Raw genomic sequence first — 25259 nt, 5'->3', positions numbered from 1 at the left:
AGTACCCTTTTATCACTTGTTCTGTGACCAGCATAATACCCATACAGAATGAAACAAGAAAAGCCTTGTAAATTTTAGTTGACAGATTTAAGACTGTACCGTAATGTTATCCTGACATACAGAGACGTTTCTATTTCAAATGAAGTCTTTTTGCTGTACAGACTGTACTTGCACAAGCCTGAGAAAGAAATTTAGTTAAAAATTCTAGTTCTGAAATTTAGTTTCAGAAGTTACTTTAACACAGCACAGTTGCTTTTACTATGCAGTTGTATGTTCCTCTTTCAGACAGCCGCCTTGCTGAACTTCCCTGGAGGATTAGCATTTCAATTGCATTGAGCTCATAGGTCTCCTATGTGTTCATTTTGGCTGGAGAAGCACCTCCTCTTGACTGCCATACTGAAGTCAGTGAGGGAGGCCTGAAGATCCTCTTTCACAGTGTAGAGGCTGAGAAAATTCACAGATTCTTCAGAGATCTTTTTGCAACAGTTAAGATTTCATTTGTCTCTGCACAGAGATTTTAATTCAACATTTATAATTGGTCGTGAAACCAAGAAAGGTGGTAGAAGAAATTTCATCTCTCTGGAGCCTTTGTTTGATGGTTGATGTGCTTAGGCTGAGCTCATACCCACTACTGTGGTGGTTGTTTGCACACATTATGGTAAAATAGAGCAGTTAGGTCTGTGGGTTTATCAATGAGGTTTGTAAGGCTGAGCACTGCTTTGACTATTTAGGCTAACAAATGCAGGTTTAGAGCAGTGGCTTTGGCAGCAAAGCTTTCATTGACTAAAAGGGGGAAGATTCAAACCCTATGTTTGGCTTTGGTATTGCCTTCAGCATCATCCCCTGAGAGAGATTTCCATGCCAATTAATGACTCAGTCAAAATCTGTGACTCAGTTGGCACCATCTGGGCCCATTTTGCATCACCAGCCCCTTTTGTCATCACTTTCATTGGGAAAGAGTTCTCAGTCCCCTCTAGTGCAGGGTTTGCTCCACACCAATGAAGACATCTCCACAGCCACTGAGAGCCTACACCTCATCTCAGGTATTTCCTCTGCCAAATTCAGTCTAACAATAGCAGAAGAAAGGGAAAAGAGCCTTCAGTCTGGTGAAGAAAGGGGGTAAAAAAGATTAAATAGTATCAATAAAAAGTTTCCTGAGCTTTGTGCTGTAAAAACTCTTCACAGTACTGGAGGGGCCTTCAAACAATACTGGGTTTTGTTCTTTCTACACCCTTAGTGTCAGCAGTTGTAGCCAGTAGTTTACCATGCAGAGTTTTTACCTGAGATACTTTTGTCTCTCAGAACCAACTAAAAAGTGCTAATGCTTGATTAATACTGTTAGAAACAGGATCCCTCCTCAGTGCTGCTTCATCCCCAAAAGAAGATGTATCCATTTCCAGTAACTTTCCATCTTATGACTGTTTCAGTCACAGTCCATCAAGCCTTCATCCTGGATGAAGTTGCTCTGAGTCTTCTGACAAAAAAAACCTCTGTGGATGCTTCTTGTGCAACCATAGATGTGATGTCCCTGAGACCATTTTAGGAGAGCTCCAATCTGCATTAGAAGTTTCTTGTGATCCTTTTGATGGTGTCCCTCTGTCAATGTTGTGGTGTAACTACGATGGCTTTAGAGATGATCCCAGCAGCAGAGCTGATTGGGGTTGTTCTTGTTGTTCTTTGCAACCTCTCTTTCTGGCACCTCTCCAAAAATATTTTCCTCCAAAGAGCTGAGATTCTGTCAGGTAGCAGGGCTGTTGTTGCACAGAGATTCAAGTACAGTGACATATGTGTGAAGAAGCATGCCAGAGGGACAGTTCAGAGGGACAGCATTGACGTGTGGGGACTTTGCTCTCAGAGCTGCTCAGCAGAAGAGCTGTAAACATTGTGGTACTGACTAGATCATCTCTCCTCTTTTTTTAAGAGCCTGTGGGGAAAAAACAAAGGACTGGTTATCATTAGCCACACAGCAGGCTTTATCCAAGAATATCTGTCTCACTTCTTTTTATTAATTTCATGAGAGTAGGACAAAATTAATTTAGTCCCAGAACAAGATTTGCAAACATTGTTCATCTTTTCTTTATTTCTGCAATTCTGGGAAATCGGAACATGCTAAGATCATACAGCCTGGCCCAAGACAAAGGGAAGGAGCAACGATAAACACACTTGCCAGAAGGACACATTCCTTGTGTTATTTGGGATATTACTGGTTACAAAATAGGAAGACTTTGAGCTCATGACACCTACCATGGCTCTTTTTCAAAAAACTTGAAACAAACAACAAGGGATCATTGGAAATCGTGCTCTTTAAGTGCCATTTGATGTGGCAAACTCTTGCACCATACTATGGTTAACTGAGCTATTCCTTTTATGTAATATTGGCCTTGCACATCAGGATTCACCACAGGATCACATGGACAGATAAGAGAGCATTCCCCTTGATGCCTTCTTAGGAAAATGCTGATGAAATTCCTGAAACAGTAAAAGCTACTGGAGTCTCTTCAAACCCCTTTGATTCTGACGAATACTTGCTGGAAATCCCCTCAGAATAACTGACCCTGGGGATTCACATGTGTGCCTTAAGGCTCTTGCAGCCCTTCAGTTCTGCCTAAGCAGGGGGCAGGGATGAGTTGGACATGCTCCAGAGTCTATTTGAATCACCTGCCTGGAGATTCAGGGTGACACTGAACCAAAGAGCCGATGCCACCCTTTACTGTGGCCGTTTCCAACACGTGCAAAGTTCAAGCAAAGCTCAGTGTCACGTCAGCTCGCTCAAGATGAAGGGAATCATCCCATTCCAGGCATACACAAATTAGCCTCTGAATATGAAGTTGAACAGTTTGTAGATGTTTACATAGTAGACTTGAACAGCTATGGGTTTGACAGAGCCTTCTATGAAGAGCACATCATGCTATGCCACATGGACCCTCAGCAGCAGCATTAGGAGGAGGAGTTGGCTGGCTAAGCCACAGCCTGAGGTCAACCTTCTACAGAGAGCTGAGCTGTGGCTGCAGTTCAGGGCTCCTCCATGGAGTTTCTTACCAGATCTTTTAGTTCTTTTTCCTTCTCTTCCATTGGAAATCTTTTCATGAGGCTTCTTTGCAAAATATAGTCAGCTTCCTCTGAAGGAGGGAGGCATACTTAATGCCCTTTGCTAGGAGCTAGAAGAGTTGTAAGAAATGCTCCTTGATTCCCAATAAAGGACTAATTTCCACTTAATGCTAAAAAAGAACAAAAGAAATGCATCAAAGCTCTTCAATTCAGGAAGCTTGAGCGCTTAAGCCTCTACCTCAAAGATACCACTGTGCAGCTCTTGACATCAAGTATTCCTGCATTCACACAGACATCAGACAGACATAAGCAAGTACCTGGGGTTTTGTCCAGGGATTCAGTGTTAAATGTCCAGTTCTTTAATTACTAGACCCAGGGCTGTTTAGAAGGTGGAGAGCTAAGTTCTTAAGGGCAGAGCTGCTGTATCTTGGTAGTTGTCACCCAAAACGCCAAGTCCCAACAGGAAATCCTCCGCTCTCTCTGTTTATTTTGTCCACTATTCCAGATGTCAGGGATGTTAATCAGCTGGGAGGAGTTGCATCTGTTCTCATGCTAGCAACTGACATTTATAAGTCTAGTATTGAATTCTGATATAGACAGGACTTCAGTACTAAAGAAATTATTTCTATGTATGCAATTGCAAACCCTAGAAACAGTAGGAGTTTGCTTGATTTAGTTTGACCCACAATCATCTTTTCCAATAGCTTTTTTCAGGAAACATTTTTTCCCTGGGACTCATAGGACTCATGGTTTCTTTCATGGGTGTTGTCCATGATGTAAAAAGATCACTGTCTGGTCAAACTGCAGGATGCTTGGAATGAAGACAGCCTTATAAAATCTATGGAGTATATTATCAGAGATCATTAAGAATCCTTGTAGGAGACAATAGATTAAAGTATTATTATACTCTCCACTGCTAATGCAGACCCATTTGGCTTTGACTCTGGAACCCCACATGGAAAATTTGCAAGGGCAGAGACTACAGATTTGGCAGGGACTGAATTTGCCACTTGCTGCTCTGCAACACTGCATCCTCCAGCATCAGGTACCCCATGGATGATCTCTGGTCACCCCTTGCCAGTTATTGTTTGGACACTGGTCCTATTCTTTGAAGAACTCAGTTGATCCAGTTAAAAAAATGTATTTCCAGTTAGTAAAACAGATTTCTCACAAGAAATCATTGCTTGTGGGTTGAGTGGATTGTTTGGTAGTCTTCAGTTAGTTTGTTAGCTTACTGGAAGATTTAAAAGGTATAAGGAGTGAATGTCAGGGGATTTGGGTACATATGTATGTTTAAATTTGATATCTGGAACAGAGTGAGGAAGGGATTAACTAATTGAAGGAGAAAGGATGCAGAGGTAGATCTCAAGGCAACAGCATGAAGCAGTCTGTGTCTGTTGGCCCTTGTTTGAACTTCTTTGGCACTGGTTCCTGATGTTTTAAGACCCTGTCTGCCTCCTCCGTATTCTATCTTCCTTCTTTCCTCAAGGCAGGTCATCCCTTCAGTGTAGGCTCTCTCCTCTGCCTGGTTTGGGATGAGGGGAAACCCAAGAAGTGGATGTCTCAGTTTATCATCTCTTAACTGCAGCAGGAAGAATTGATTGTCCCTCAGACACACCAGGATCAGGACAGTGTGAAGCTATCTCATCAGTTGTGCACCTGTCCTCCATTAATATATGGTTGTGTAGAGTTATTGATGAGGCCAATCTCAAAGTGTGTGTGCTGTCTTCTTCATGAGCTGTATGGCAAGACAATCATTCAAATTATCATACAGTCCTAAAGCTTTCTCTGTGCATATTTGACAAGGACGAATAGTGTGGGTGATCAGAGGAGCTGCTGGTAATAATTTCCTTAAAGCTATCAGGAAATGCAACGATGCAGAGCCTCACAACAGAACTTTTAGGATTACTGAGATAAGCATGATGCTGAGAGCCATAGTCATGTTTCCTCCATTAGAGCCAGATTCATTGAGAAGTAAGATGGAGATATCCTCACCTTGCAACATGGTAGAGTGTTTAGACCAGGAATACAAACCATAACTGTCCAAAGCAATTCTGTGTTTGCTTGATTGCAGCTCTGGCTAAAGCACAGTTACAGGACCCACATACAGTGGAGGAAGATTAGGAGCATATACTCAGCTGGGACCAATGAAATCCCATCTTTGGGTTTTGTTCTGAGTAGATTTGCAATTTAGGAGTTTCTCAGGGTAACTCACCTGAAAATGCCTCCTTTGCACATAATTTCAGCACTACAAATTAACATAAATTTTCATGAAAGTGTTTTCAGGTTCATTAGGAATGGATGGGTGGCTGCACCATCAGAGTGCTTGTTCTCAGCTTCCAAAAACATCAGGGTGAGCTACACAGAGGAAACTCTTGGAGTACTTCAATGTTTGGACTATGAAACTCTAATAAACCTCCAAAAAGCCAGGAAATTTGGAGTGAAGGCTGAAACTCCATACCTAGTGCACCCTACTGGGTCTTTGTATTGCAGAACACGTTACATTTGTTCATTGAAATAATTCCAGTATGGAACTCTTTAGGGTGGAGTTTCACCTTTAACTCTAAATTTCCTGGCATGTGTGAGTTTGAAGTACACACTTAACTTTCCCCTTGTGCTGTTTTTCATTTTTAATTTCCTTTTTATTTTAAAGGAGGGACCCTGCTAGAGGGACTCCTGCTAAAAAGCGACCCCACTGAAACCAAGATTAGAGTTTTGGGCCTAGTTTGATCTTTCAGAAATTCTTCAGGAGAACTAGGTTCAACAGGGTTTTTTTTTCCTACTGTTGTTTTAAATACTCTTGTGACCAATCCACCCTAGTGAAAAAGACTGGTAAAATCTGCACCCTGCAGACCAGTTATTTTAGAAGGTACCCAGGTGTCTGAGTGGTATGTGAAAACCCCTTTAGAAACATAGGCCATCTCATATAAACTAAAGTTAAAGACCTGGTTGTGGCCGTTGATATGTGTGAGCTGTTTGTTGGGAAAGGTATTCTTTCCATTAATTCAGTAATTGCAGAAGCAGACCATGTTTGCTGTTGACATTTGTTGGGTGACATCCACGATGCTAAAAGAGTGGAAACAGCAGTGGTTTGGAATGACAGAAGTGGCAATTACCTGCAATGCTTTTAAAAATAATTTTGGCCCTAGACGTTGAAAAGATGTGTCATCACTGACTTGTGTGAGGGCAGCTTCAGCAGGCTTGAATTACAAGACTTTGGAGGATAAAATTCTTTCTGCTGCCTCAGTATGCATCTTCTGAGCAGTACTGCCAGTAGATAATAGGGAATAAAATGGCTTCTCACGCTATACGCTTGATGTGTCAATAAATTGGGGACTTCAGTGAGAAGCTGTGGTAGTTAGTTTGCCCAGCTCAATACTGTTGTGTTTTTTAAATCATTCCCAAAATCTTTGTGAGGAGAATGTGTCTGAGTGAAGTGTCCCTATGGAACTTTGAACAGTGCTGAAGTGATGTGGCATTGGTGGTGTAAGTGCCTGCAGCCTCAGCCCAGGTGTGAGCGTGGTGAGCCCCAGCCTGGTGCCCAGAGGACCTGAGGCTCCCATACTGTTTCTCTGCTGATGCTTACAGGGGCTGTGGCATTGGACACTTGGCATGCAAGTCCCTGAAACTCAGCAGTTCTTAAGGATTTTCCAGAACTTTAGTTCCTGCAAATGAAAATTCTGGGGAGAACTCCTGCTGGCTGGAGTCAGGTGTTTTGTCACCAACCAGCCCCTCTGTGGTAAGGCTGGTACCCTGCAACACTGAGAGGGTGAAGAACTCCCTATATCCTCTGCTAAGCTGGATAGTTCTTATTCTGACACGTAAAAGCACTTTGTCACTTTACTGTGAGACAATATTCCTCTCCCTTCACCCTTTCCACTATGGCCCCATCAACATCCTTGTGTTGTATTTCCAGCCTTGACTTTGTAATACAGATCACAGCTGTTTAGTCTGAATTTCCCCAGAGTTACCCAGGATGCTGCTGAAAGCACAGGAAGAGCAGAAATGCTTTAATCAGTTAAATCAATCAAGCACAGAAAAGTAGACTAGACCTTAAAATTTACCCAGGAACCTTTGATACTTGCTGCTGTGATGCCTTTATCCTTTTTCTTGATGTGCAAGATTTTACTGGGACTTGGCAGAAGGATGGAGTGAGGAAGACACGGGATAGGGGTTTGCTGAATTATAAAAGGAAAAGGAAAAATGTCAGTGAGAAAATGGAAATAGCCTGATGTTTCTCCAGCCCAGTGCTGGAGTCAGCCTCTCTCTCCCTCTGTTGCAGGGAAGGGGCTCCTTTTCCGTTAGCTTGACTATGATCTTATTTAATCGGTTTGCTCTGACGTGGAGCCAAGAAAGGGCTTTGCTGTGTGATGCTGGGTCCTGCCTGCATTCACAGCTGTTCCCTAGCAAGGGTTGGCTTTTGACTACTGAGGTATTTTTTTATAGCCACAGAGGGCAACTATTAATAGATGAGATTTACCAAAACACAGAGCTACGCAGCGTGGTGTGGAGGGGAAGAGGGAAACCTGTGTGATTTATGCCAGGAAAATTCCATGTTGAAATTATACTGAAAGACACAGAAAAACTGAATATGCCAAGAAGGGGATTTAATCTGTTACTTGAGCCATGCCAGCATTTCTTCTCCATTAAGGATCTGCCCCATTGCATGAAGTATGTTGCTGAATTATTTCTTCAGCACTGAAAAGCACAAATTCTGTGAAGGATAAAGATAAGTCACATAAACACAAAATACCATTTTTTTCTGAGATGTGATTACACTGTGAAAGAAATACCAAAGGGAAGCAGAGGCATTCTTGACCCTCAAGACATTTCAGTTTGATCAGATGTGGGATTAGAGGTAAAATGGGAAGAATTCCACGTTGTGTAGTAGGAATGAGCCGTTTGCCTTTTTGTTTATTGATTCATTTCTGATTTCCATTATATGATGTAATGAGACTTGTGCCCTTGTCAGACTTGCAAATTATATTCGTATATCGAGGACGACAGGTTTGGGAGCGCTGAGCAGAAAGAACCGAGAGTGTCAATTTAAGCTTCTTTTGCAGTCAGAGCTCCGACATTGATTAAATAACATGAAATCCAGATGATATCAATTAATGGACCCATCACTGTAATCATCTAAATGATTTTTGTGCACCTTCCAAAGGCACAAAGGGGAATTATATTCCCAAGACAAGACCCACTGATTGTCAGTAGCATGTGGGTATGAAAATCCCCTACACACTTTTAAAAGCTTTGCCTTAAGGTGTTTTTTGTTGCCTTGATTCATTTATTTGTTTTATTAAAAACGAGGAAGGGAGAGATAGCTGGTGAAAAATTCTAAGTAAATACAGAAATATGATACAGTCATTTAGAGGATGTGGGTAGACCTCAGAAAGGCCAGAGCTTAGTTTGCTTCACGTGAGCATCAGAGAGTATGGAAATGTTTCCAAACTGTCTGAACTGCTTAGGTTTGCAGAAGTGGTTGTGAACAATTACAAAACAACTTTTTTTCTGTGGTCTCCTGATTTTCATGAGCTTGATAGTGCTCTGTTTCTACCTTTGATCACAGCGAAAACAAACACAGGCATGCCTGAGAAATATTGAGAACGACGTAAACTTGTCAAAATACTTGAATGTGCTTGGGTCTGGCATTTCTGGTTAGGGGTTTTATTTTGCCTTCACATTTAGCTTACTTTCTGTTAGGGAAATCCTGCAAGTTGCTGATTCCTTCCAAAATGTGTAGTCTTGATGTCACTGCACTGAGGATGAGCATTGGCTATTTGCAGTTGTTACTCAGTTAGTTCCTTAGGGGAATAGTCCTGCCATCTGCTCACAGCAGGTATAGACACACAGCATAGACATGACTGAGAGAATTAAGTCTTAAAGTCTTTATAATTGCTGGAGGAAAGGTAGGTTGTTCCACTAGGATTCAGAGCACCTGGATTAGCAGCTGAAAACAGATATGTAAATGCCATGCACAATTTCCATCAGGCTTCCCCATCACCCTGCACTCCTTTACAGTCATTCAGTCTTTTCTATTTTTATATATATAATGTTGTTCTGAAGCCTATGTTATGCTTTCTCTCTGCATTAAATTGCATATCCTGAGCTCATTGAAGTCCGTGGAAACACTGAACTCCCAAAGACTTTGGCTTGGATCTCTATATCCAGAGCACAAGTGAGGTCGAGAGCCTTTCTGAGATGAAGGGCAATAGCTAAGGTGAAAGCTCATCCAGAACAGCACTCCCCTAGAGTAAGTAGAAGAAATGTTTTGGGTAAGGATTGATGGCAGCAGTTCACAGCATTATGAAAATTACTTCCCTTTTGCCTCCAGCCTTTTTACCACGGCTGTGTCAGAGCCAAAAACCAGAACTCGCTCACTAATTCCTCCAGAATTGATCGGTCATGATAAACTTCCAAACACAGAGTAAAATGCTTCTGTCAGACACATCAGAGTGTTTCTCCCAGTTTGCCTGAAGAAATCTGTGCAGTTTCATTCCCTCCCTGCACCCAGCTGGATTCAGAAAAGGACTAGGAATTCCTGGCTTCCTCCTCATATACTCAGAGTTCCTCTAATAGTTTTACTTCTGGGGATAGATTTATTTATGTGGTTTTGCTTCAAAATGTCTTGTCTTAAAAATGCAGGCTGAAATCTTTCTCTATCTCCATCTGGATCAGACATAAACTTCTTTTTTTTTAATCCAGGGAACAATACCTGAAGCATTTCTAGTTTTTGATCTAGAAAACCACCAGGAGGAGATGGTCCAAAAGCTGGTGCAGGATGCCCTCTCTTCCCCAGCCGAATAAGGCAGGGTGTCAGGTTTGCATGGTTCTTGAGATGTACTTGAGCTGGCACCAGTGGAGTTGTGGAAGTGAGGAAATTCATAACAACCCCTCTCTGTCTTTGACAGGGAGCTGCAAGGGTTTTCATACCAATATGTGTTTTATAAATGGGGTTTGTCAATTGAGGGTCTATGTGTGGGAAACGGTGGACAAAAGTGACAACTCACAATTTTTACTGGATCCTTTGCAAAGCTAGTTTTGTAGTCATCAAGATCTTAAGTCCTGTAGTAGTTGTTAGTGAGGTGTTACCAATAAACTGCTGCAGGAAACCAGAGTGAAAGTTGGTATGTAGTTAAGATAAGGAAACAGAGACAGAGAGTACAGATGTTATGGGGAAGTTAGACTGCAGGGCAGATCTGTAATGGTCATACTCATGGCAGAAGTTGATCAAGACTTCTGCTATAAAGGAAAACTGGAGTTTCCCCCTTTTGTGTTAATATTCCACAATAGGAGAACAGTTCTTTATGTTCTCCTTTGCTAGAGGTCTGTGTTTGATTCAAGTGGATCCACAGGCTTCTGGTGCCAAAACAGGCAATTTCTGCACTCATGTCTGAAGGCCAAATATATGGGTATGATTTCCTATAGTTTACTGTTACATGCTGGTTCAGTATTGTATGTTTCATAAGCTGCCAGGCCAATTTTGTAGGGTCTTGGGAAATGTGTTCTCCAGGGAATGCTTACAATCAGCCTTATGTTTTGGTCTGATAATATCTGTTTTCTGGCACATATGTTAGCAGATCCATACGTGAGGCAACACAAATGTCCTTCCATCTGACTAATTACATGTGCATTTGATGTGTCTGCTGCCCACTGTTTATTTAAGGGGTAGAGGACCTTCTCTGCTTGATACATCCTTCAGTTCAAGAAACGTCCACTCCCAGAAGCACACATACACACTGGTATTTGCTTTACCTTGTATCTATGCAGAGGTTGCAGGTCCTGCGTGGATTAAAAAACCAGAAAGACTGAATGCTCCTGAGTGTTTGGGAAAGGCACATTTAAATCTTTCTTCCTGCTGTTTGTCTCTGGCTCAACAGAGAAATGAGAGGCAGGATTTTGATGTCAGGGAATTAATTGTGTTAGCGGTATCTGTTACAGCCACTGCTGCCATGTTTCATCTCCCAACAGTAGTTGCTTGACAAAGTCATCATCTACTAAGTCTTCTCTCCTGATCTTTCTTTTCCTTTCTGTTATCCCAGTGAACAAGAGCAGAAATGTAAATCAAAAAGGTTTATTAAAAAAAAAAGGAGAAATTCTGGATTTAGAAAATACACTGTCCACAATATTTTCTTTCTGCAACTCTGAGCCATTCTCACTGCAGGTGTGTTGGTTTTTGTGCCAGATCACCTGGCAATTCACTGTGGATTCTAGGAACTACAAAGCTGAATGTTATAATGTGAAATTTATGTTTCAGCGACTGACATTCTGTGTTTCCTTGTAACTTCTTCACTGCTGGGAAAGGACAAGAGTAACTAGCTTTCATAGATCTTGTAATATTTAGTGGTTCTTTGAATCTGATTATTCAATTCTCTTTTTTTTTTATTAAAACATATGCTCAAGACTTCACTCTTCAAAGACTTACTGGTACAATCCATCAATACCCTTTAAAAACACCCAAAACAGCATAAAACTAGGAGCTAAATATTAGAGAGTAAAAACCCCAACATATGAACATTGAAAATATGAGTCTTTTAGTGCCAGGGCACAAGCTTTTCTTGGTTTCCCTGAATTGAAGTCTCTATCACCAGACTATGTTTCTTGTGATGTCACTTGGGTGACTCCTACTCCTTCCTGCATGAGATAAGAGGATATTTCAACCAATCTCATTTGAATCAGGTTTTCATTTCTTTCTCAGAAAAGAGGAAAATTGGTATTATATTAAACTATAAGCCATTGATGACCTGCCCACTGCAGCAGAACCAACTTTATGCAAAACCCTGCCAGGAGGTTAAGAAATGAAATTTGGAAGTCCCTGCAAAAACAAAAACAGAAAAGAAGCGGCGTCTACAAAGCTGAAGTCATGTTTTTCAAGATGCATACTTGGAGTGGTTATTTTGGCCCATCAACTCCAGAAGTATCTGTAATAAACGTGCTAGGCCCTTTGTGATTATATATGATTTTATTTTGCTTTTTGCTGATGTCGGCTTGATTCCAAGTCGCTCTTCATTCCAATCACAATGTATATCTCACTTTGTGGCATGGGGTTTATGTGCAGGGAGGATTAGTGTCAAAAAGTGAGATGAAAGGAGCAAAGAATTTGATCTTGTTCTTTTTTTCATCCAGCAGTTGTTTTGTTTTGGGTTTTTTTTACTGCATGTTGATTAGGGAAGATGCTAAAGGGCCAGACCCTTAAAGTCCCAGCTGCACAGCCTGGTAGGGACAGTGCCACGTGTCACCCTTCTGCAATCTAACTGCGAGCACCTCAAGACCACAGTGCTCCCTACCCAGGTCTGCTTCAGCTTCCTAAAAGTCTCAAATTTTCACATGGTAGGTGACCTACCAAAACCCATCCAAGCAGGGTCCTGGCCCATCCTGCCTGCCCAGAGTTGGTGCAGGTAGATGGAGCCCAGGACAGAGCAGTATCATAGAATGGTAGGGGCTGGAAAGGACCTCTAAAGGTCATCTAGTCCAACCTCATTGCTCAAGCAAGTCCACCTAAATCAGGTCACACAGGCACATGTCCAGGCAGGTTTTGAAACCTCCAGAGAAGGAGCCTCCACATCCTCCCTGGGCCAGGGCTCCATCACTCAGGGCATCCATCATCAGATCCATCATCCATCAGTAAAGAAGTTTTTCCTTAAACCTAACTGGAACTTTTTCCGTTCCAGCTTTTGTCCATTGCTCCTAGTACCCACTACAGAAAAAATGTGTTGCCTCATCCTCTTGACATACACTTTTAAAATGCTTGTATTAATGAGGTCCCCCCGTAGTCTCCTCTTCTCCAAGCTTAAGAGCCCCAGGTCCAACAGCCTTTCCTCAGAAGGAAGATGCTCCAGTCCCCTCAGCATCTTGGTGTCCCTGCACTGGCCTCTCTCCAGCAGTTCCCTGTCCCTCTGGAGCTGGGGAGCCCAGAACTGGACACAGGACTCCAGATGAGGCCTCAGCAGGGCAGAGGGTGAGGAGAACCTCCGTTGACCTGCTGGACAGTGTCCATGCAGCAGGGTAACCCTGTGCTTTCTGTGGACTCACAAAGCATTTCTCAGTGCTCCACAAATGCCCAAACCTGGGTTACTCCAACCATGACTCCCAAGGGTCATGCAGCAAGGCACTTGTTTGGGCAGGCTGCAAAAGCAACCTCAACCCTGACCCCACAGGCACTAGAGTGGAAATGAGAAAGACAGGCTGAAGTTGAACATGAGTAGTGGAAATTGTTAGACAACTTTAATATAGAGAGGTGCTATGAGCTATCCCTGTAATTAAAGAAAATTCTGTGTCAAAGCCTCAAGTTTCCCCTTGATCTCTAACTTCCAGTCTGATTAACAAAAGCTTTACCTAACTCTTTACCTGATTCAAGGGAGTGATGACAGGCTGCATTCCTGGTCTCTGGTGCTTTTCATAAAGAAATCAGGTTTGTTCTGGTGACTGAAACTAAAACGTCCTTTACTTCTGAATGATTGTGCAGTGTGCTGTGCACACATCTGTTGGTTGTTCTTAGAAGCTTGGGCATTAGAGGTGGTATGGTAATGCCAAATATTATTAGAACAGTGACTGTTTATTAAAAGCAGAGCCCTGATTCCACAAGAAAATCTGTTTATGAAGTAGATGTGCTACATTGCCTTCAGAAACAGTGAAGCCAAGGAGTTCAGGAAGGACCAGCTTATTGTAGGGAGCTCTGACTTTCCATCTGCTGAGCACTAGACCTGTAGGACTTTTTTTGAGATTGTAAAATATGAGTCAATGCTTGTAAACTATGATTAGTGGCTACCAACAGAAAACTTAAAGCACCAGCAACACAAGCCACCACCGTATTATCACAGAACGTTGACTAAAGAGATTGAGTTTCTAATCCTTGCTGTCACACTGAATGATTTTGTTTCTTTTAACAAATGATTGCATTTCTGTACCTCAGTTTTCCCTTTCAGAAGACAAGGAAAATTGTTCCATTTGCCTATTTCATGGTGTCTTCAGTCGTGGTGAAATTGCTTGAGGGGAGGCCCAGCACAAGGGTTCTTGTCCCATTTTAGTATCACTGAAGCTCTTGGCTGAGGTTTGGAGCAGCGCAGAGGGCTCATGTCAGGGCTGTGACCAGAGTGGAATTTCTCCCTTCATGTTTAGGAACCATTTTGAGGCCCAGAGGGGAAGCACTGAGAAAGTGCCAAGCAGTATAACTGATGGTTAAAATAGCCTAATATATATATATATATATATCTATATACACACACACACACACCTTCCTATACTGGTTTAAGTTCTCGAGTAAATGTGAATGAGGTTTGCTGCAGCCAAAAGGTTTTCATAAAGTGTCAAAGGAAATCTGTTCTAACAGAACAAGTTCCTGAAAATATCCTTACACCACTTCTCTCTTTATCATTTGACTTTTCTCCTTTTTACAATGGCTCAGCCTGTAGAGTCTGGAAAAACATCAGGGTAACCAGGGCAGAGGGACTATCAGATGGAGATGAGGGGTGGATAAGAGACAAATTACAGTACATTTCTCATGGGTCATTTGGCTCCAGTCTTGAAAAGGAGAGGGAGAAAAAAAGTCCCAAAGTAGTAAAAGAAAGAAAAAGAGACAACCAAAACAAATAAACCTGCCAGTGTTACTGATTTCAAAGGTCTGTGAAATGTGCATATATACTTCATAATGCTTTGCTGTTTTAAAGAGATGAGTCTTGAAATGTTCCATCCTTTAATCCTACTCACTGCCTCAGAAGTTAATTGTAGAGTAAGATCACAATTCTCTTTGCCAAGGCTTTCCTTTTGTTTTCTTTATTCTTCCTGCAAGCAAGCCAGCCAGCATATCTCTTTCTAGTTCTGTGTAGTTGGTTAGCTTAATTATTTTTTATGGTTGTGTGAGGATATGGGGCTCTTCAGTTCTTGCTGCACAAGTCAACTCAAATGTTGCTCTGCTTTTAGATGTAGATCTTGCAAAGGAAAAAGGCTCAGTGGTCACATATTTATGATCTGTAGCACTGTAACTATAAACCTGCATAAAGATTACGTAAAGGTAGGATATATGGTATAAGTGGACAATAAAGCCTGGGAGGAGAAAGGGGGAGAAGGAACAAATAATTTACTGTATGTTAGTAGCCACCCCATTTTTTTCCCCCAGAGCTAAGACAGAACATGTTTGACATTGAAATTTTTGCATCTTCTTCACTATTCTTTCCTTGAGACTCTGCTCTTTCTTGTCCTGGCCAGAACCAGCAACAAAAGTGCTGGGGGAAAAAAAATATCTGTTTTCACTGTATTTCTGAATCTCAGCCCAGGTTTGTGAAGGATTTGGCAAGGATTTACAAACCTTTGAGAGAATCTGTGTGGAGATCTGAGGAAACCCGCCTCCCTCCTTAAAAAAGCAAGTTACATTGGCCAGAAATTGGGCAAAAATTGGTTGTTTCAACCTGAGATTTCCTTTGAGAGTTTGGATTTGAACCTGAAGCTGCACTTTGAGAATCAAATTTTGCTCTGACTAACTCTACATTTACAATGGAGGAACTACATCACAGTCAGCATTGATACTTGTGTGCAGCCCAGTGAGAACAGAAGTTGGCTCAAAGTGCAAGCTCACATGTACTAAACCAAAAGAGGACCCAGAGCTAGGTCTGGAGGACTCTAACCTTCAGGTTTATTCCAACCTGTTGCTGTGGTTCAGTCTATTATATAGCTATAGCATTTACAACATCCAGAAGTTTACTGTAAGCATGTGCCTGAACTAAAGCTGTATCAATTATTAGGAGCCTTCTGTGAGAAAGATGGAGCTGAGCAGGAGTGTGCTGTTAGGGTTCTACAGATGATAGTGCTGACCTTTAGAACTTAGTAACAAATAATTTTCTTTATGCACAGGGGTGTCTTTTCTTGGATCCTTATCATTCTTCTCTTCTCTTCTCTTCTCTTCTCTTCTCTTCTCTTCTCTTCTCTTCTCTTCTCTTCTCTTCTCTTCTCTTCTCTTCTCTTCTCTTCTCTTCTCTTCTCTTCTCTCCTCTCCTCTCCTCTCCTCTCCTCTCCTCTCCTCTCCTCTCCTCTCCTCTCCTCTCCTCTCCTCTCCTCTCCTCTCCTCTCCTCTCCTCTCCCTCTCCCTCTCCCTCTCCCTCTCCCTCTCCCTCTCCCTCTCCCTCTCCCTCTCCCTCTCCCTCTCCCTCTCCCTCTCCCTCTCCCTCTCCCTCTCCCTCTCCCTCTCCCTCTCCTCTTCTCTCCCCCTCCTCTTCTTTTTTTCCCTCAATACATTCCTTCTTTCTTGTAACAGGAGATCGGATTTGGGGGCTGTAGAGGACATTTTGCTACAGTAGATAAACCAAAATGCTTTCTAAGCTGCCAAGCCTATATGTGCTGACAGTGCTTACAATTTATGCTTGTGGACATGACCTAGTGACTGCCTGGTTTGGATGCACTCAGAATGACAGTGACACATTTGGATTTCAGTGTGAACACAGGCACTGATCTGGATCTAAATTGGGACCTGAAGCTTTTCACTTGTAATATTCTGGCTCTGCTCTATTTCAGGCTCTGTCCCAATCACTGAAAGATTTATACCTTTATCAATAAATTATCATGACTTTTACTACACTTACACCAGTGTCTTAAATTAACACTAAACTCAATGTAGATGAGGCACGCTTCCTGCTTCACATGATTTATGGTTAGTACCTCTGAAATGAGGACCAAAATTAAATTTCCCAGCAAAGGTAGATCTTTAACATCAAGTCAGACAAAAATTTTACTGTAAGTCCACTGCTAAAGATGGTTTGTTGGTTGTCTTTGTTTGTTCAGGTTTTTGATTGTCCTGTAGCACTTTAGGAAGAAAAAGAGGAAAAAAATGTTAAAAATGTTTGTGTGTCTGAAATCTCTGTGATCTACTCTATGTTGGATTGGAGGTGCTAGACAGAGCAAATGTAGCAGTTATGTGGCACTGATAAGCTCTCGGCTTGAGGACTGTGTCCTCTTTTGATGACCTGCCATTGAGAAGGATGTGGAGGGTGCAGATGAAGGCATCAGAAATGACCAATCAATGAGGAAAGGCTAAAGAGATAAGGTTGTTTTAGCCTAAAAATTAGATGATTTACAGGAGATAGGATGAGATTTCAAATAAGTACTAGGTTTGGTAAAGCAGAAGGGATCTCCCTGTCAGTGGGGAATGGCACAAATAGTCAGGCACAGGCATTGCAGCAAAAAAAGATTCAGATAGACCTTCAGAAAAACTTCCTGACCATTCCATAAAGGTATTGAAACACAGGCTGCAGGTTGCCATGGCAGTGACAGAGTCCTTATTGTATATGGTCTTAAGTTTTGCAAGACATAAGGAGATGCCCCTGCGTTGGGGTGGAGGTTTGCAGGAGGCTCAGACATCGCTTTCCAGCCTTGCTCTTTTGTCGCTCTATGATAGAAGGCAAAAGGCAGGTTATACACTGCTATCAGCACTGTGTCTCCAAAAGAATTCCATGTCTAACCACCCAAGACTGAGAAATCACAGGGGGAAAAGGTAAATTACAGTTGTGCACATCTGCCAAATGGCCCATTTCGAGGTCAGCATTCAGTACTATTGAAGTCATGGCTCTTGCTATTATCTTCAGGAAGAACATCATTTATCTGAAAAACATCCCCACTGTTTACCAGAGATACTGAAAATCTCATGGTGGATATTGCACCCTAAAACCTTGGGCACCTCATGTTGCTTGAGCAAACAGGAGAGATGGTGAGTGTCTGTCCACATACTGCCTGCTGTGGTCTTTGCTGCTCTAATGGGTCAGTGTCAGTCCTGAGGCCAAGATCAGTGCTGGTGGAACAAAGGGAAAACCACTGAGACTTATCGGCCATACCACCCTGGGAAACACACCTGGATCTGTCACAGGCTGCCAGTGTGTTGCCAGGGCTGTCCAGAAAAGTTTCTCTTTATCTGCTGAACTCTATACCATGGCTTAAGCTGGACTGATAGCTCTTTAAGAGCATCAAATGAAAGCAGAAACAAGGAGTTTTGTGAAAGAGAGTGATGTACTGGCTCCATACAGCTCCAGCAGATTTACTCTGCCCTGCCTTATGCTGGAGGTAAAGGATGGGACATTGTAAGTCAAGAGATAAAATAGAGACTTTTTGAGGCTGACTTCTGAGAGCAGAAGAGGCTGGCTGCTACCCCCCCCCCCCCCCCTTTTTGTTTTTGCTTTAAATGTCTAAATGCAGTGCCTTTATTCTCAAAGTCATCAGGCAGTTGGAGACCATACTACTTAGTGAGCAGATAGCAAAGTTCTTACCCTGTGTTTGGGTGGGGTCTTGCAAATAATCCCTTAAGTATCCTGTTTGTTTTCTTGCTGTAAAGTGACACTTGTCTTTGAAGGAAAAAAACAAAACAAAGTCAAATAGAGAATAACTCAGAGCAAACAGTAGAAAACATTTCCTAACAATAAGGACTGGAAGGCTTTGTTTTCCTTGCAAAAACAACCATGAGTGCAAAAAGCTGCACCTCAGTCAGATTAGGGAAATGTGGGAAGGCCACTCTCTGACCTGGAAGAAAAGGAGGAAGAGTTTCCAATGAAGTTACAGAACTGCCCAACACTAGTCACCAAGGCCAGATTTAACATCCTTAAACCTGATACCAACCAAATTTTAAATTGTCAAACGTGTTTGCAGCTAAAAGTCAAGGGATTTGTGGCTGGATTTGTCTTTGGAGCTGAGGGACCTCCCCACACTGGCTCCTGAGAGCAGGTGGAGCTTCACTTTGCCACCTAGGAATGAGTCCTGCTGTGGCAAAGCTACAGCCCAAATGGACAGGAGACAGGCACAGGGATAATGGCTCGTGTGTCTGATGAGACTGGCTGTGTGGTGGGTAGAGCAGTCGTGAGACACTGCTAGATGAGCTGAAGATTCCATTAGATTGAAACTGGAGCACTGTATGGGATACATATTACTGATTGAGCTCTGGGGCTTACTGGATAAGGGTAGTCTGCTGTGCAGCATGGTTTCAGAGGGCTATTTACACTGCAGTAGGGGGAAAGAAGAAAAGTGAAGCTTTGCATTGGACAAAGGAGTCTATGAAAAGATCAGGATGGGAATGTGCACATTACCTGATATGATTTGGTGTCCCAAATGGCCTTAAACAGCCCATAGAATTTCTGTTTCTAAACCAGTTTCCAGCAAAGGAGACCTTTTATGATGCACTAATAGGCTCATTAGGCTTTCTTGAGCAAGGCACTCTCACAGCATCATATGTTTTTTCCATTACAGGAATTACATGTGTTTTGTTGTGCTTTGGGTTTTGTTTTGTTTTCCACATAGACTTGCCCTGACACTTCCCCCATTCAGGTTTATATTGGAGGTACCATCTCGAGCCAATGAATTTTATGAAATATGTTGCTGGCACTCACGGAGAGATGCATAAAGGAAATATTCTAATGACAGTTGGAAAGGCTTTGATCCCTTTCCAAGACTGCACTCATGTCTTTGAAATGTGAGTTTGGCAGTGCTGGAAAGGCTGGGTCTTTGGCTCTCTTTGGCATGAGTCCACGTGACAGATATTATGTCCTCTATCAGGGGACCCACATAACCTTGAGAAGTGTAAGCAATGCTCGCAGATTGCATTGGGTCAGATAGTCTGGGCTGATAACAAAGCAGCCGCAGCAGCAGGGGGGAGTCAGTCTAGTCCAACGCAATAACTGAAAGCTATTTTGACCTGGTAACTGTTGGGTCTGCTGCCTGCGGCTACGTAGTTGGACATGAACTGCAAAAGTAGTTAATTTATGCCTCCTTGAGTGTAGGAATGTGGTGATGATGGATAGGGATGGGAGGTTATTAGAAACATGGGGAGGAAGGAGAGGATGGAATTCCAGCTCGTGTTTTTATCTATTACACACACACACAGGCTGGTTCTTTTGCATACAGACTCTTGGCTGTGTTGCATGTGCACACAATCCAAACCCTTGCTTTACACACTCACACCTCTGTTCACGCACGCACATGCAGGCACATGTCCACATGCTTACAGGGATTTGCCTGAGCTAAATGCTTGAGCATGTTTGTGTTTTGGGGGTTGCTGACTGCTTTTACAACGGGATTTGCTTTGACTTCCTGCTAAGCGTGATGTGTTTATACCCACTCCTGTGTAGACCCTTTGCTAAAACCCCTCATAGCATTTTGCTGTTACACTGTTTGAATATATTCTGCTCATTGGCAGACTTTCATTGGCTAGCAGAGAAATCCTACAAAACCAACTCCAATTGACTTAGTAAAGTGGATTTATGTAAGATATGAGTTCAGCCTCAGTGATGCACTGACATCACTGGCCAATTAGTTAAATGCTGTCTGCTCTGGATGTTGTCTGCAGTAATAATCCATGTACAAAACAGCCCTAGAACTTGAAGCACATAGCCTGTATGCATGTTGGAGAGCGATGGTGGCTATACACTGCAGATATAAATGGGGATTGACTTGTGTAAACAATAATTAAGAGACAGCTGAGATTATTGGAAATCATAAGAGAAAAGCAAGGATAAAAATGGTAGTCTCAGGAGTGGAGTTGGATTGTAGTTTGCTCCTACAGGGATTTGCATGGGCTGTTAGACATCTGCATCCAGAGTCAACAACTGCAGCCTCAGTGCAGGCAGAGGGCCTTGCCTTCCCACTGTGATACAAAACACACAAACATTTTTATACTTAGAGGTACACAGTGCTTCTGTTTCTGTCTTTTTTCTCTGTTGCACAAAGTATCACATCACTCCCACGTTCTCTGTTGCGTTTCTGCTCTCTGTCATTCGCTGATGTGGCCAGTGGTGCAGACGTGCCCGTCGTCCCCTTCACACACACACACATCTTCTGTCACATGCCCACCATCTGCTTTCATTTGGAAATTCATGTTAGCTCCTGTGTGTCATTTCAAACTATTGCTTGTGAACATGTGTAAGTGTGAGCCTATGTTTGGAAAAGATTTTTTCAAAGGCGCAAAGAGCATCCTGGAAACTGATCACGCAAAAGCTCAGAACATTGTGCGTGTGCATGCAGGAGAAGCTTGAGGAGCTAAGGGGAAGATCTGTGTATTTTCCATAGATGTGTTGGGAACAGTGGAGGGATGAGAAATGTGTAGAGGGTCAGTGTGCTGACCTGTCCTTCAGGATGTCATCCATATTTGAGCTGAAGATAAACACTATATGGAATGGAAACATACCCTTCCACTGGTGTCCCCAAAGAGCATGTCTTCCTCCATGAGTCAGCGAGGGCCTGGGGACACCCAGCCGTGAACTATTTTGGAGGCAATGACTTCAGCAAGTGGCAGGGGAAGCTATTGTGGAAATATGAATGTGTTTTCCATTGGGGAGTCCCCCAGGGAAGGACAGAAAGATCTTGGTGCTGAGCCAACTCCCCTATTTTTTCTTCACCCTCTGGGAACGAAAGCCTTGCAAAGTATGCAAGGAACCCTACTTACTGAATGTGCATGCATTTGGTTTGAGAGAGAGCTACATGAGTCCTATACATGCTCATACACATATAGGAAGGGGGATTTTGGAAAGCAGGAATCAACCTGCTCAAGACTGTCACGATGTCCTTTCCTTATAAGCTAATCAACCGTGCTTGACTCAGTGTCATCTCTCTCTTTCCACCTGTCAAGTGAAGATAGTATAACCTTATCTGTGTTTTAGATCTGTGATAGCAAAACACTTCAATATCAAAAAACTATGTGAGCTAGAAGCAGAGAGTCATTTCCTCCACCTTTACTCTGAGTTGGAAACTCACGGTGCTCTAACTGCTGAAGGCAGTCTGGAACCATGATACTTCAGCTAGTAGCTTCTGTGTTCCAGTATTGACAAAGTCTATTCCTTTAAAGGAGTGCAAAAAGTACTTCCAAAAGCCATCAAGCTTAAGGGATTGGCTTTGTTTGTCTGCAAGACAAACTGCTCTCTGTAACTGCTAGACATCTCAAACACTAAGAAAACATGTAGCTCACTTTGTTGGGGAAGACCTAAGAAGCCTTAGGAATGTATGTCATGGTATAGTACCACTCCTATGGAGATATCTTGCAAGGAGATCTCTTCACACAACTTTGCTTGCTGGAAATAGCAATTCCTGAACAACCATCCAATATCAGGGTTAGACTGTGTGCATCTCGGCATGAGTGACTGCTGCTGACACTAAAGGAGTCACTTTGTGAGCTGCTGTTAGTTGTTGTGCCAGCCTGAAGATGGGAAGCTTGTTAGTGGGGAGGAAAATTAGAAGGAACAATAATAAAAAGCTTAGGGGAAATGTGCAAGGTAACTGCTGATATAAAAAGATTTACTGACCATAATACATGGTTAATTACATTCATAATAAATAGGTTCCTATACTTAGCTTAGGAATGGGGACAGCTTTATGTATTTACCTTGGATTTTGTGGCCTTAGTTAATCAAAGGCCTGAAGTCCTTAGATGAGATTCACTATATGAATGCAAAGTAATTGCAGTTTGGAAGTGGGTTATTAAAATATTTCAGGTGACTGATATGCAGGATATTATAAGATCTGTGCCTGAATTGCAGCACTTCTTCAGTACTTTGTTGCTTTCTGTGTCACCTTTAGAAAAAAACAAGCTTTTGTTTTTCTACAGAGCATACTTAGATGTCAATGAACTGAAGAACATACTCAAACTGGATGGATCCACACACCTCAACATCTTTTTTGCCAATTCCTCTGAGGAAGAGCTGGCTGGAGTGGCAACTTGGCCCTGGGACAAGGAAGCCTTGATGCATCTAGGTGAGTGATAAAGATGTTTCTTCTTTGTAAAGCATTCTTTTGAGGCTCTAAGAAGGAAAGACAAATATGCGTTAAGCTCTGTTCTGATTTCTTATCATTCCTCTAATATATAGTCAAGGGAAAAAAAGTATTTCATGATTCCCAGATACTGGCTCACAACCAGGAAAATATTAGGTTATAAACCCAAAGCATATTATGGTATTTGTAGATGATGTCAAGCTGAAAGTATTTCACCTTTTAAGTGAAGCTGCTTTACAGGGCATTCACTCCATGGGAGCACTTTGCAAAGATCATTGAGGGGAGGAGGATAGGTGCAGGGATGGTAGACAGAAATGGATTATTAACCTTAGCTTTCTATGTTCAGGTCCTTAGTTCATTACTTAGTAAGAGTTCAATTAATTTTATTCAGACTATAGTTAAAATTTGTTTCTATTTTTCTCTACCTACGTGCAAAAGAGCAAACTGCTGCGAGATTGTTCTTGTAATGTTCATTTAAGTGGAACTGGAAAGAGTTCACAACCCTGCAGATTGCCCTGCATGTTTCATAACTAGGTTGCTGAGTATGGCTGCTGGAACCCAGGGATCCAGACAAAGCTGTGCAACCTCCCAAATGACTCACTGCACTGACACCTGCAGTGCCACCGGACCTGTGTTCCTTGCAAATTGTCAGATGAACCTCAAAAGCTTCAGAAGGCACTGACTGAGTCTGTATGTACTGCACAAACTTCCCTTGTGCTGTAAACCTGATTTGATCATCTTGCAAGAACAGGGATTCTCATAAGTTTTCCAGACATTTCTCCAACTTATCTAGACCATCTTAGGCTGGAAGTGAAGCTTAGTTTCAGCCAAGTTTAGCCTTTGTGAAAGGCTGTTTCAGGCAGTTTTTATATTACCCAACCCCATGTTGAGGAAAACAAAAAAGACATGGTAAATGTAAACCTACACAGGGAGAGCAAAATATGGTGTTTATTATTCCAAAGCATACTATGAGAACTGAACTACAACTTAAGCCATCAGTCAGGGAAGCTTCTCCATGTTCAAAAATGCATCACTCCCAGACCTAGTTGACATCTCTTTATAGTCACCTGTCTCCATAGCTGAAAGAGGCACCATGCTCAGACCAGTTGAAGCTGTCTGCCCTACTTTGGTTAATAAACATTTTGTATGATACTCAGCTCTGCAGTCACTCTAGAAGAAATCTGAGCAAACTTCCCTTCCCAATGACTGGCGCTGACATATATCCAGTATCCTGCCAAGACAGGCTGGAAGTGAAGCTGCTTCCATTCTCATGTGCCTCGAGCCCTGTCTCCATGGGCTCTTGCTGGTAGCACCCCAAGATGCTGTAAATGCTGGCTGGTGAGCATTCCCCATGGCAACGTCTGGTAAAACCAAAGATAGATATTAAACCCAGACTCGTCCAGCACCAATGCTGTTGTGATTTCTATCCCTTTGTAGTACCCTACTTCCGCACTAGCCTCACAGTTTGCTTCTGATTGTGTAACAGTATGAGTTGCTGGTGGGAAACATTAGCCCCAATGCCACTGCTGGAGTGATATAAGGCTGCAATGTAGCCACAAATGAGTATTTTCACAGCTTCCCCTGGTGTTGCCATGGGAGGGAGGGAAGAGGAGAACAAGGGGAGACTTCTTGGTCCAAGAGTGCAGAGAACCTTCTGCAAGAGGGCTGGGGCTTGCCCAAAGCCCCAATGAGTTCTTCTGTCACTTTGTTAAACTAATTGTCAACATCATGCCTGTGCAAAACAATTTAAATTCAGCTCCTACAGTGTATTGACAGAATTCATTGACCAAAAAAATACCTCACAAGACATTATCCAACAGTTTAAAGTTGACTTGCAGAGGAAAAAACCCTAAAAATAAATAAATAATGGTCATAATTTCCTGTCATAATAGCCCTCTCAGACCTGTGCTTGGTCTGTAAGAATTCATCTTTAATCTTTTTTACTCTCTTCTATAAATCCAATATGTACTTAATAAAAAAATATGAAATATGTCCTGTGGTGTAGATCTAAAGGCTGGGATAGAGATTGTCTGGGTGAGGGAGTTTATCTTTTCTGTAAAACTGCAATTGATTTAGATTCTTGACAGCTGCAAAAAATATAAATTTTCAACAAAGGCAAAAATAAAATCTCCCTCTCCAGCTGCCTCAGGGCTGTCCAGTGTCAGAACCATGTACCCAGCCTTGATTTTGAAGACATTTCCTGCTGAGGAATTTCACCAATACTCCTGCCGTTAGAAAACGAGCTCTGCAGTTATCTTTAGGAAAGAGACACCCACAAAATATACCAGGGTACTCTCTGGGTGTAAATGGCTCCAGCTGTGTAGGGACTAGGCACCAAAGGAATCAGAGCAATCACAGCATGTATTATACAAAGGAAGAGAGAGAGGGATACAAAGAACATGGGGATTGCAATGTCTGCGTGCTGATGGGTCTGTATACAGCTAATTTGGATTGTGGAGAACCAGTGTAAAGAACAATTCCATGCT

General features: G+C 42.3%; 1 protein-coding gene across 1 annotated transcript in view; it reads left to right on the top strand.

The window, feature by feature from the left end:
• The window catches only part of PAPPA (pappalysin 1), a 174741-nt gene that overhangs the window by 28100 nt on the left and 121382 nt on the right, over positions 1–25259 (top strand). The window contains exon 3 of the mRNA XM_010203345.2: positions 22610–22755. Coding sequence (XP_010201647.2) covers positions 22610–22755 — 146 coding nt within the window. The remainder of the gene's footprint in view (positions 1–22609; positions 22756–25259) is intronic.

The sequence above is a fragment of the Colius striatus genome, chromosome 19 (genome assembly GCF_028858725.1).
Source record: "Colius striatus isolate bColStr4 chromosome 19, bColStr4.1.hap1, whole genome shotgun sequence".
Lineage (NCBI taxonomy): Eukaryota > Metazoa > Chordata > Aves > Coliiformes > Coliidae > Colius > Colius striatus.
The sequence above is the reverse complement of the archived record's forward strand: the minus strand, read 5'-3'. Positions and strand labels throughout refer to the sequence as shown.